The sequence below is a fragment of the Tilletiaria anomala genome (assembly GCF_000711695.1).
Source record: "Tilletiaria anomala UBC 951 chromosome Unknown K437scaffold_93, whole genome shotgun sequence".
Lineage (NCBI taxonomy): Eukaryota > Fungi > Basidiomycota > Exobasidiomycetes > Georgefischeriales > Tilletiariaceae > Tilletiaria > Tilletiaria anomala.
Genome location: NW_013546929.1, coordinates 21,508 through 34,239, shown reverse-complemented (window position 1 = coordinate 34,239; position 12,732 = coordinate 21,508). Strand labels below are relative to the sequence as shown.

Below are 12,732 nucleotides of genomic sequence, written 5' to 3'. Positions count from 1 at the left end.
ATCATCATCACCATGGACCTGGACATGTCCTGATGCTGTTTGTCGGTAGCTTGTAGTGCGCATGTAGTTTGGATTCAGAGAGCCGTGCAGTTGACCCTTATACACCTTGCAGCGCGGACTGCGCGAAAGCGGCAGCACCCATCGCTCGCTTGCTTCTTTCCGCTCATTCATACTGAACAACAGAACAACGGCTCACAGCGGCCTGCCCGAACAACAGCAGCAGCTCCGCCCCGCCTGAGCCTCATTACCACCCGCTGGAGCCGCTTCTTCGACAGACGCATGTGTGGTGGCTATATGAATAGCACTGCTCATAAGCATGCCCTCCTTTAGCTCTGCCACGGCAGCGGCAGCGGCCGCAGTCGCAACAACAGCAACCGACACGCCAACGACAACACCCTCTCCGCTGCTGGACATCTACCTACCCCCGCACGAGGCGCAGCGACAACGGCACGCACAAGTGCAAGAACAAGTACACCAGCAGCAGCAAGCTCGCACCGGCCCAAATCCCATAATTCTAACCCATACGGCATCCACTTCACGACCCGCCTCGATGACCGTGCAAGTCGCAAACCTGCATCGAGCAGCCGAAGTCGCTTTCTACGAATGGCGCACCAGCCGCGATGCTCTTGCAGCTGCCACCCATTCATCTTCATCGTCGTCTTTTTATTCAAGAGGCGCTGGTGACGCTCAGCAAGAAGGACCATCATCTCTACCTTCAGCAAGCAGCGACTGGATTCCAACCGGGCGCGCAGAGACTGACCACCAAGCCTGGCACCGTCTGCTCGCGGACCTGGCCTTCGGCGCAGGCGTGCGACACCGTGAGAATCGCGCAGCAGCCATATCTCCTCCTTCTCCTGCCACGAGAATCACTTCTTCTGGCTCTGGCGTGGCGTCAGCGTCCGATAGCGAAGAGGAGGCAGGTGACGGCCTCCGCGGCACGTTGCTCGGCAGGGGCATCGCAGCCAGCATGCTCTCCTTCTCCGCCGCGTACCCGGAACAGATCTCGCTGCTCGAGGTAGTACGTTCCGGCTCCGGTCCGATCGGGCCCAGCCCTGTGACTGCGCAGCCGAGGCTGCTCTCACACTCACTCTGGTCGAGGCGTTATCCCGGCCCCGCTGGCGAGTGGCTCCGCGCCGAGCTTGGCAGGCGCGCCGCTCCGTCCACTTCCGTTTCCTCGTCATCATCTCTACAAGTGGGCGAAGCACGAACAGCAGCATCAGCACAAGCAGCGGAAGCAACAGGCGTTAGGCGTCAAGGTGCTGGCGCGGGTCCGGGCTCTGCAGGATCTGCTACACAGCGCCAGCGCACGCACACGCGCACCCTCGCTTTCGCCGTGCGTGACCCGGCCTCACGCACCGCTTTGGCCGCAGATTTGGGCCCCGAGTCGACTCGACAACAGGCAGCGGCAGCTGGAGAGGAGGAAGAGCAGACTGCGCAGCAACAGCAGCAGGCGCCTGCGAGCGTGCTAGCGTCCGAAGCGGCGTCGAACGCATTCTGGATCTCGGTGTCATCCGTCGTGCGGCAGCCGGCGACGGCGCGCTCGATGATGCAAAATCGCATCGCGTTGGCCGCCGCAGTGGACGCCAGGGTGATGCGCCGCGCGGCACGCGCGCGGCTTCGCGATAGCGAGCCCGACGGTGCTGGCGATGGCGACGAAGCAGAGGCCAACCGGACGCTACGCAGCGGTGCGCCATCTCCCGTTCAGAGCGAGACAGCTGCCATGACGGCTACCGTCCGAGCAGGAAGCGCGAGCGCACCGTCGGCCGCTGCTCCCACTGTTGCTTCTCTTGCTCGGGCTCCACCTCAGGGCCACGCTCAGACCCTGGCGCCGTGGAGGATACCGCAGCTCGCTCGCCGATCAGCGTTGCCGCCGGGACTGTTCGGGCCCGATGGAGTCCGAGCGCCGTTTTCGACGTCTGGTTCGGTCGGCGGCGCCTCAGGCGGCGGCACAGCTCTGTCAGCATCGTCGCGACGGCCGCTGCGAGCGCATGATGATCCCGAAGGAGAGTTGGCAGACCTCATGCGCGCGCTGTCGGATGTGCATCTGCGAGACAGAGACGCGGGAGCGAGCGAAGAAGGAGAGGGGCAACCACCTTCTGCATTGTCGTCGCAGCAGGCTTCATCGTATGAGTGGAGCGACACGCATGAGGGTAACGACGATGATGACGACATATTCGATCCGGACGGCGACAACCTGCCCGGCTTCATGCCGAGTGCCGTTGCAGGGTGGCACGGAGACCTTCCTACGATCACCCTGCATCGCAGACTCCGCGTCTCGCGGGCCCAGCGCCGCTCTGCGGCTGCTGCTGTATCGTCGACGACAAGCCGCAGGCAGGCGCTGGATCAGCCGTCGGTGCCTTCTGGATTGCTGCAATCTGTGCAGAGGCAGAGAAACCGCTCAGCGCTCGTCATCGCTGATGCGGAGGATTCCAGCGGCGGCTGGACTCTGTTGCGTGAGTCTTCATCTTTCCGTCATCTTTCCATCGCGTTAGCCCCCTTGATTACCTGTCCTCTATAAGACCTGCTGATATTGTCTCTCATGCGTATTTGAATTCGGTGCAGAAGCACCGCCCTTGGCCGACCTCAGCGTTGGCAATGGAGAAGCGCCACTGTTGTCAGCACCCCCGCCGCTGCCTTTGCCTAGTCCGCCCCCATGGCTGTCCGCCGGCCTGGGGCCGATGGAGCATGCCACGCCCGCAGACGACGGCGCAGAGCGCGTGTCAATGCTGCAGATGGGGCACGCCGATGATCCGCGCGAGACGCGCCGTCCGCGCCGTTTGCCGTCCGTGACGCACGAGGTGGACAGCGCCATGCGCTCCGTCCCGCTTGCACGCCCCCAGGAACTGAGTCCAGGCTGGGCTGAAGCGCTCTCGGCGGTGCGTGTGCGCTTGCCCGATGCTACGCGGGAGGAAGTTCGCCAGCTAGAAGTGACCGCGAGAGAGGCAAGCGTGAGCGACATCCCAGCGTCTTGGGAAGCTCTCGGCACCGCGCGCGAGAGCATCGTCTCGCTGCACCAGCGCGTCGTGCAGGCGTTCGAGCGCGCGCGCCTCGTGCAAGCCAGCGAAGCGGACCGGTACGCCGAGGTCAATGGACTGCTCTTATGGCTGCAGGACGAGCTAGAACTTGTGGTCGATTCGTCGAGGAATCTGGTCACGAGCGGCACACGGGCGCACAGCGATCTGATGGACTCGATGCAGTCGGCGCGCGCACAGATTGTCGAGATCAGAGCTAGCTTGCTCGCGCTGACTTACGCACAGGTGTCCGCCGCATCGGCTCCAACCACAGCTCCGGCTCCGGCCCTGCCAAATGACGAGCCGTCGCCGAGTGCGCAAGCGGAGGGGCCTTCCCCTCCCTCAGAGAATCCAGAGGAGCCTCAGCGTCCTCGAGAGATGGCCCAGGCGCACTTTTTTTCGCAGATCCTCTCGGACAGCTTCTTCAGCGGCAGCGAAGCCGAGCGCGACTTTTTGCAGCGCGAAGCAGGCGCGCAAGCGGATGCATCTGTCAGTCTAGAGACTCTTCAAAACGATACGGAGCAAGTCTGTACGCAGGAGCCGGAGGCACAGATGGAGCCAGCAGCGATGGCTGAGGGGGAACTGGTAGGGCAGACAACGTTGGCAGAACTAGACTTGAAGTCTGTGGCTGACGGAAAAACAGTCAATCCGGATATCGAGGAGGCATGTCTGCGCTTGCTGAGCGCAGAAGACAGGGACTCGTTCGGAGCCAGTGTGGCGCAGCTCGCAGCTCGCGTCGACATGCTGGCGCTCGACATGGTGAAAGCGCAGCGCAAGAAGCGCTCCGAATTCTGGCGCTCGGGCGATGCTTCTTGGGTGCGAGAGTCAACTGCGGAAGGTCAGGATAACCCTGCCATGTCCTCGCCTACCAGCACTGGTGACCTACAATTGCAGGTTGTCACGCGCGTGCACGGGCGCTCGCTGGACCACAACTGTTTGGTTGAAACGTCCGCGACTGCCCGAACGTTCCGCGCGTCCGCGTTTATGCCATTCAGTTTCCGTGTGGTGGGGCTGTACAATGGTGATGCCGAGCTGCCGATCGTCAAAAAACTGGTCGAAGCGAGGCAAGCCAGAGGCGAGCTGTCACCAGCGGAGAATGTCACGCTAACCCGGCTCATCAGTGTTGCATCGGGCTCCTCGTCTCGGTCGGAGAGGCTCAATGCTCTCTCCCAGCTCAGCCGAGAGGACATTAGCGTGCTCCGCGATCTGGCGAGGCGGCGCATGCAGGCCCTGCGAGCAGAGGAGGAAGTGATCCAGCAGCAGATCCGCAATGCAGAGCAGCTGTTGCGCCTTCGGCAGTCCGGTGTAGCAGCGCCCACGCGCGCATCGACGGTACGTATCGCCGAGCTGCTCCAGGACATGCCGTTCCCGGCCGGTGGCGTGCCGTACAGCGAGGCGGAGAAGGCGTGGCTGCAAGAGCTGCACACCGAGCTCGGCGACGCAGTTGACGGCAACCTGGCAAAGGCAAGGCCAGGCAAGCTGCTGTACTCGCGCAAGACGTCCATCGAGCAAGCGCTCGAGCGTGCCTCATGCACAGGCGCCAGGGGAGCGGATGCGGTTGTCAGCCTGTCGACGCTGTTCCTCATCCGCTCCGCCGAGAAGCGCAGTGCGGTGGACATTGCCGTGTTCGCGACCGAGGACGAAGCTGCAGCGGCGACGCTCGCGCAAGAATTTGCGGGCGTGGACGCGGACGAGATTGTCTCGCTGAGCAAGCAGCTTGGATTCTTTTCGCGGCCTGGCTTTGCGGAAAGGCTACGCGTGGGGGCGGAGGCGCAGGAGGTCCTAGAACAAACAGGCTTTGGTGACCCCTTTGCCGTCGAGCGCATCGAGCGTGCTGCTCGTAGATGGACGCGCGCCGTGCCTCGCGTGCTCCCGATCGCGCTGGTGCGGTTCAAAGCGGGCGACTTTACCGCAGGCGTCGGCTGGCACGGTGCGAACCAGATGAACATGACAGGCAAGGTGCTGACATTTATGGTCATCGGCGAGGGGCAGGAGGTGGATCTTAAGAGTATCAACTGTGCGGGGACGTGGGGCCGCAAGTCGTTTGCGCACTGCGACCTGTACTCGTAGTGTGTGTGATGTGCATCTCAGAGGGCATGAAGGTATATATATGTACATACTATATGTGCATGGCGCACAACAACAGCGCGTTTCGTCATTTGTGAACGGATGGATCATGTAATGCACGGTCGTGGCGCGTCGATCCATCGCTGGCGAAAGGAGTCACGTGATTGCACTATTAATCTTGTCCAGGTTGAATGCAGACTGGCAGGCATTCCTGCGCGGTAGGCCGCGGAGGGCGACGCAGCCTCCGCCCAATGGCATGGCATAGATGGTCCCCCCCTCGAAATTGAGGGTGTGTGAATTGAAATGTATCAAGTGGGTGGTTGCTAAAGAGTGAAAAATACTAATCAGCCATGCACGGGGGCGGTCAGGGCAGTGTTGAAAAAGACTCCCCTCAAAATCGCGGCCAGGCTGACACTGCTGCAGTGCATGCTGCACATAGGCAAGAACCCTGGTCCTAAAGTCAAAAAGGTTGAGACCGTGGCAGTCCCAACCTGAGGCCGCAACAATGGCTCCCACAGGATCGTTGGGGTGTGGGCAGTCCGTCTCATACGACCTGGGTGGTTGTGCGATAGAACCCATCTGCACTTCGCCGAGGGGGTGAAAGGCGGAATGGGGTCAACCCTTCGCTCGCTGCGTCCACATACGCATAGATCCTGCCTCAACTTCAACTTGGCCGTGCTGTGGGTGCAGTCTCTATTTTCGGGGGGACTGTCGCTTTTTGCCATGAGGGGGGTTGAGTGACCGACCACGCCAAAAACCAACGCCCCAACTCACCCCTCCTCTTTGTGCCTGTCTCTGAGTTCAAGATCAACGATCACCACCAGCAGCTCAGCTCCTGTCTCTCTCACACAGCGCCTGGGCTCGACTGTCACGTGGTAAAAGAAAGATTCGTGTCGGACTGCGACGCGACATCTGCTCGCTCTGCGGGAGAGAGCAAGCAAGTCGCAAACACCCCACAACCTTGACTGACTGACTGGCTGATCGATCGATCGAAGAAGAAAAAGACAGCCGCGGTAGCCGCACCGTGTCTGCCCAGTAGCAGGTCTCTGCTCGCTCTCGCCTTGGATTCGGCGGTGGGGGATCATCACACTCGGATCTACAGAGTAATCTGCCACAAAGAAATGCAAGGAGATTCACTCCACCTAAAACAGTGAAACGAAGGTGAATGAATGTGGATATGTACAGGAAGAAATACTCATCGAGCCTCGGACGCTGGCATACCGCGTGGGTTTGATGACGAGGAGAGCAGACCTCTTTTCTTTTGGGTCCAGGATTCAGAGATGTACCTGCGCCCTGCAACAACCACCGCAAAGCTTTTCTCGCTCGTGACTGCTCGGTTGGACATGCGCTGCGTCATATAAAGGTGTTTATCTGGCTCGGTCGGGCAGCAACTTCAGCATACACCCGCATACCCTTCCATCGACGGACACATACCCCTACGTCTGTGAATTTTCCCTTCGATACCTCGCCCAGCGCAACGCTGCTCCTTCCACAATCTCCCAAGATGGTCCGCGCGACACGCTCACTTCTTGTCGCAGGCGGCCTTTCCCTGCTCGCCTTGGGTGGCTCGGCGCTGGCGGCGGCAAACGCCTCCGACCCGGCCACATACCAGACCATGGCGTCGACGCTGCTCGAATTCCAAGGCGCAGACATAACGCCGGCCATCGTCCCCGAGGAGCTTCTCTCGCTCTCCGGCGCTCTGCAGGTCGCGTTTGGCAACCTCACCGCCGAGCTTGGCAGCACGGTCCCGCTCTCGTCGGACGCCGCGTCCTCCTCCTCAGCGCTGCTTGCACAGAGTCCCGCCATGTCGCTCAATTACACCCAAGCCGTCACGCAGCAGGAGCTTTTCTGGTCACAACTGTTCACCGTCATTGCCTTTGACGCGGCCTACCCGGGTGTGTCCGCGATCAATGGGACGGTCGCGGTGACGCTCCAGTACCTCTGCAACAACATGACCGTCGTCAACGGTGCGCTTCGCAACATGACTTCACCTGTGCAGGCGTGGACCGCGCCGAACGTGACTGACGGCAGCGGTCCGCACCGGTTCGTGCAGCTCGTCGTTGCCCAGGGTTCCGACTTTACGCCGCTCCCCGCCGCGCAGCTGGCGAGCGGGGGCAACTTCAGCCTGGCAGACTACGTCGCGCGCACGCGACTCGGCAAGGTCGTCGCGGCCAATTACTTTGTCGTCGAGAACGGCACGCACATCGCGCCCGGCATCGACCTCAAGCCGACCCAAGCGGTGCCCATGCAGAGTGTCCTCGCCAAGGCGACCAGCATCTCGGCCAGTATCATCGCAGAGGGCACACGCTCCGCGCAGCTCAAGGCCGCCAGCGCCGCGCACCGTGCGCATAGTGCCAGCGGCGCACAGGCTGTCGCGCTCGTTGCCGTCATCGCGCTCGCATCCGCGCTCGCCGTCTTCGCATAAAGGCACGCCGCTCGTCCCGGCTCGTTCTGTCTACCACCGCTTGCATCTTCTGTATCACCTCGGCACGCTTCTCGTCGCTCACGGCCCGGCCTCGATAGACGCAGGCTTATATCATGCGCACACAACCCCCCCTTTTTGCTTTTCGCCTGTTGCAGCCTTCCCGCCAGCTTGCTCGGTGCTGCAACTCGTGCCGCAGCTCGGCACCACTCTTAACAAAATAACTGCGAATGGCGGTACACTATACCACCTGCTTCCGCTTCCGCACACTCGCACTCGACCGGGCCTCTTTACTATTGTCATGGAGATGGCACCTCGGGAGAATTTGCTTTGATATCCTTTCCCTCTTGTTGCATGTCCTCTTTCACCTTTTGCTGTGGGTGCTGTATCTTATATGAAATAGAGTCTGGCCTTTCTTGGCTTGCGTTTTCTAGATTCTTGGTCCGTCCAGTCACCACCAGTGTGCTCTTTCGTTCTAGCAGAGCGCCTCCAAAGGCGATGGAATATCGAAAAGTTGAGTCATCAATGTGCCCGTTTTGTGGGGAATAGGGTTACGCCCAACCCACAAAGTCCGAGACTCCGGGGGTCATTAGGCACCCGTAAGGTAGCAAGCCGCTTGCGCCAATAAAAGGGGTACAGGGTACCGGGTTGAGTGCGGCCATACTCTCTCACCAACCATCGCTCAGATGGGCGTGGCGCGTGGGACGACGTTGTTGCTCACACTCGACCATCTCCTCTCGCTTTATGTAAGCGTGTGCTCACATGTGACAAGCTGAATGCGAAACTGGGAAAGGATGGGCCGAGCTTCCTTGGATGTACATTGCGGGGGCATGGTCACCGGTTAGCGGAGGCTCTTCGCTTCGCCAACAACGACTTGCTCGCCTTTTGCGCTGAGAACCCGGCGCTGTGACTTGGTTACCCCGAGTAATGATGTCTGTCAATCCGCAGCTACATACTAACTACCGCCCTCCCCACCCGGTCGGCAAAGGCGCTCGGTCATACGCTTCTCGGTAAGCCAAGCGTGGCATACTGCAGCAGACGGATCTTGCGGCCTGCAAGTTGTAGATCACGGCGCTTCTGGTTCCACAAGGCGTCAATCGCTCGGTCTACGGCCAAGTCACACAAGTCAGGCATCAGACCGGGTCAGACACCAGTCGCTGCGTCAAGTGGTCACCTGCGCCTCACATACACGAACCTTGGAGGTAGGCTGAGCGTCGCTTTGCGCTCATTGGCCTTCGTCGAGGCGGCGCTTCCGCTTCCCTTTCGCTGCCCTTAGGAAAGCGTGTCACACTTTCGGATGGCTAGCGTGGCCTTTTAGCATCAACGGCGGCAACAAGGGCCGCTCGTCATACCAAGGTCGACGGGATTTCAGAATGGGCAGCATGCCGCATTTTCCGCCGCTACAGCACCAACATCCCACCTTGCCGCCTCTCGGACAGCCGGTTGGCTATTCGATCCACCATTCGGAGCGTCTCCACGCCATGCTGCCCAGGCCCCAGGCAAACGAGCCTAACCCGCCTCCACCTTACCACCCACACCAACACCAGCGTCAGCAACAGCAACAGCAACAGCATCAGCATCAGCAGCAGCAGCAGCAGCATCAGCATCACCAGCTGCCACCCATGCCTGGGAGTTTGTGGAGGAGCACCAACCCGTCTCTCCCATCGTCCTTGCCTGCATCGGCCTGGTTGCAAGGATGTCCGACTCACTGGCAACACCACTCGCCGCCTCAACATCGACATCAGCAGTACCAGCACCCACACCAACATCAGCGCCACCAGCAGCAGCATAGATCTCCGCAGCATGCGGGAGATTCGTCGAACTCGCATGACCTGAAGCTAGATGATTCCTTCCCCGCCAACAGTGTCGGGCGGAAGGAGCGATTGGCTAGCAGGGAAAGCGCGCAAGGCGAGGCGAGCGACTCACAAGCAGGGAACGGGACCGCCAATGGGAATAAAAGTCCTGCTACAGCTGCACGTGCGACTTTTTGCAAGCCGAAGCTGACGCCCAGCTGCGCTCGGTGTCGTGCAAAGAAGCTCAAATGCGATCAGCAAGTGCCGTGCTCAAACTGCATCGTCAAGAAGCTGGAGCACGAATGCCACAAGGAGGAGCGTGCTCCCCGGCAGCCCAAGAAGCGCAAGGGGGACGCATCTTTCGATGGCGGCGCCGACGAAGCTGGCGGATCGGGGGACAAGGATCCTGAGGCGCTGGAAGTGCTCAAGCAGCGCATCGTCGAGCTCGAGCGCCTGCTTGCGCGCACCGGCTCCACGCACGCCACCCAGTCGATCAGGCAGCACAAGGTCGAGGGTACCGCTGCCTTCCTCGAAGAGTACATTATCCGCGAAGCCCTCAGCTTCACCCCGGTCGCCATTACGGGCGTGCACCCGTGTACGGCAGACATGCCGAACAGCAGTGGCATTTCCATGCTCGCACCGACGACCATGACCGCTGCGGTCACGTCGCCCAACACAGGATCCCCGTTACGCCAGCAAGGTAACTCGCACAGGACCGTCGTCGCGTACATGAACGAGTTTGGAGGGGCCAAACTCAGAGAGAGACCGAATGCATTTTGGGAAAAGAACGAAAATCAAGAAGCGCGTGTGCACCTTGTCGAGAGTGTCAGGTCGTTGCTTGCGGAACTAGGGCCACAGGTCCGGGCAGATCTCCTCCGGTATTGCTGGGTGAGTACAGTCGCGGCCAAAGTGAAATGCCATCAAAGGATATCCTCACACCTGCTAACTGACGCTCCCCCGCTTCTTTTTCCTCCAGCCTATCCGTGCGATGGGTATGTTCGACCGATGCATCTGGGTTCCCGAGGTCGTGGAGAATATCGAGCGCTTCATCCACCGGACGCACCAGTACGCTGATGGCTGGAACGACATGAACGAGCTTGCGCTCTTCTGCATGGCCATCTCCGTCGCGATCCAGTTCTACCCTGGCGTTGGCACCGTGCGGCGGACACTGCCTGCCACAATGAAGCACTGGAACAAGGGCAAGCTGATGCTCTTCCGGAATGCGGGCCGCGAATGTCTCGCGCTTGAGCAGAACATGGCAATCGCCTCGCTTGAAGGCCTACAAGCACTGATCCTGCTGAGTGGCCAAGGTCTCGACGATGCCGACTACTCTGCGTTCCTCGACGACATCCTCCGGCGTGGCGTGATCCGCATGGAGCTCAACAAGCTCGGCAGCCTGTCCATGCTTGGCTACGAGCCAGGCACGACCGTTGAGCAGTGCAGGCGCAAGGAGATGGCTGTTCGCGTCTTTTGGCACGTCGTCTCGCGAGACTGGTCGTTGGGGCAGTCGACGCGCACGTACACGTTTCTCCCCGAGCAGATCACCACGCGGCCGCCATTGAATCTCAAGGATGTCGACATGCGCCAAGTCCCGTTCGCGCCGTCGCGGCCCTTTGACGAGTGGACCGAGACGTACATGTTCATCGCCAAGATCCACCTGTCGCACATCGTTAGAGGCTCTATCGACATGCTCAACGAGCAGGCGCAGAAAGGCGGCTCGAGCCGCGTATGGAACCAGGGAAATCGCGCCATCCTGGACGAGCAGTACCAGTTCTTCCTAAAGCAGCTGCCGAGCTTCTTCCAGCTTGATATCCCCTTTGAGGGCCCGTCGGAGACGCAGAAGGGCGCCGCAGAAGTGCAACGCTGGCTCCTCCATCAGCTCGTCTTCAGCCTGCTCCTCAAATTGCACAGGAGCGATCTCGGGAAGAAACGCGTGCAAAGCTCATGCATCAGCTTGTCATACGTCATCCTCGAAATTCACGACAAGGTCCGAAAGCGATGCCGAGTCATCGACTCTTTGGCGTGAGGGTGACTGTGTGCACGTGTTGGCCCAGTACTCTTGTCTGACAACCTCTCATGATTGCGCACTTTCCTACAGGATCAATCAGGATCACGTCTACAGCGCATGCATTGTGCTGCTGCTGGACCTGTATGCCGACCACAGCGCCGAGGCTCGGCGTGCCACTGGTCTGGACCGCATAATGATTCGCTCCAAAATCCGGCGCGCTGCCGGCTGGCTGGACAAGACGCAGCCGCGCACGGCAAAAGCGGCGCGTCTCTTAGAGCGGCTCCTGGACGAGGAGGAGCGACACGTGCAAGAGAACGGCGAGTCGGGCGTCGTCGGATATACACGCCTAATCGAGATCGCTGCAAGCATGAACGAGGAGGAGCAAGCGCGCGCACGCGGTGAGACCTGTTCCCTGCGGCCGTCGCATCTGACCGATTCGCATCAATCAAAGGTCGACACCGGTCTTCACAAAGAATCATCACCTGGTAGCATCTCGCGATCGACATGTCTGTCGTCCGAGACGCCGGCGACGCCGGTTGATACGGCGCTTTACCCTTCGCTCGTCTGGCCGTACGAGGGGCCGCCGCCTGCGCTGACGACAGCGGCGAACGTCCTGCAGGTCCTGCGTTTCCCTAGCGCGTCTTCCGCCATGCCGCCCGCACCATCATGCACGGGCTCAACCAGTACGGACGCATTGCATGCGCTCGCAAGCGGCAGTGGCAGTCGCGATGGCAGCAGCAACGGCTCACCTGCTGCATTTGGCGCGCTTGCGTCGACACCTGCGCGGTCTATCGCCAGCATGGGCGACGGACGGTCAGCTAAGGTTCCAGTGATAGCATTGGACCCCTCGCAGTCCTTCAACGATGATCTTCTGTGGCAAATGGTTTTCGGAAAGACGACTCAGACCGGTTTGCAAAAGTCCCGCTGAGACAATAGGTTATGTTTTGTTTGCTTGCTAGATTTCCTTCTTTCTTCCTGATCTAGTGCTACTATGCATTGTGTGTTCATATATCCTATAGTATGGTGCCATTGGCTGCTTCCTATCTATCGCAAATCAAATGTACCGGAATCGCATCAATCAGTCGTCGCCACTCTCGTAGCACACACCGCGCTCGTGCATATGGATTGCTTCCTCATCCGAGTGAAGCATTTGCACATTGATCAGTGTGCATCGCTGCGCGGTCACCTCAAAGGACACGGTTTGTTTGCTCGCCGAGCCCAATCACTGTAGTCTCCAACGGCATCGCAACACGGAGGCAAGCGCAGAGGACCGGAATTGGGTGGCTCAGTGCGCATCGCAACTTGGCCAGCATGGAAGCGTCAATGCCAGAAGATGTTCTCTCGGGTGGTAGGGTACTTACTATATGAGTCTCCATTGAGCCATGAGGATTGCGCCGTCAATAGCGAAGCGCCAAACGAGAGATTCTATAA

At 60.1% G+C, this 12,732-nt stretch overlaps 3 protein-coding genes across 3 annotated transcripts; all 3 read left to right on the top strand.

Moving 5' to 3' along the window:
* Positions 1-50: 50 nt before the first annotated feature.
* On the top strand, positions 51-5,081 carry K437DRAFT_275759 (uncharacterized protein; the record flags this gene model as incomplete). Its single annotated transcript, XM_013385870.1, has 2 exons — positions 51-2,453; positions 2,563-5,081. The coding sequence occupies exons 1-2, from the start codon at positions 317-319 to the stop codon at positions 5,079-5,081; spliced, it is 4,656 nt and encodes a 1,551-aa protein (XP_013241324.1). The 5' UTR covers positions 51-316.
* A 1,292-nt stretch (positions 5,082-6,373) lies between these two features.
* Positions 6,374-7,559, top strand: K437DRAFT_191062 (uncharacterized protein). The gene has a single exon (XM_013385869.1). The coding sequence runs from the start codon at positions 6,583-6,585 to the stop codon at positions 7,501-7,503; it is 921 nt and encodes a 306-aa protein (XP_013241323.1). The 5' UTR covers positions 6,374-6,582; the 3' UTR covers positions 7,504-7,559.
* Positions 7,560-8,642: 1,083 nt separating this feature from the next.
* Positions 8,643-12,359, top strand: K437DRAFT_191045 (uncharacterized protein). The gene is made up of 3 exons (XM_013385868.1): positions 8,643-10,181; positions 10,270-11,315; positions 11,392-12,359. Exons 1-3 carry the CDS (start codon positions 8,874-8,876, stop codon positions 12,227-12,229), a joined length of 3,192 nt encoding a protein of 1,063 aa, XP_013241322.1. The 5' UTR covers positions 8,643-8,873; the 3' UTR covers positions 12,230-12,359.
* The last annotated feature ends 373 nt before the right edge of the window (positions 12,360-12,732 follow it).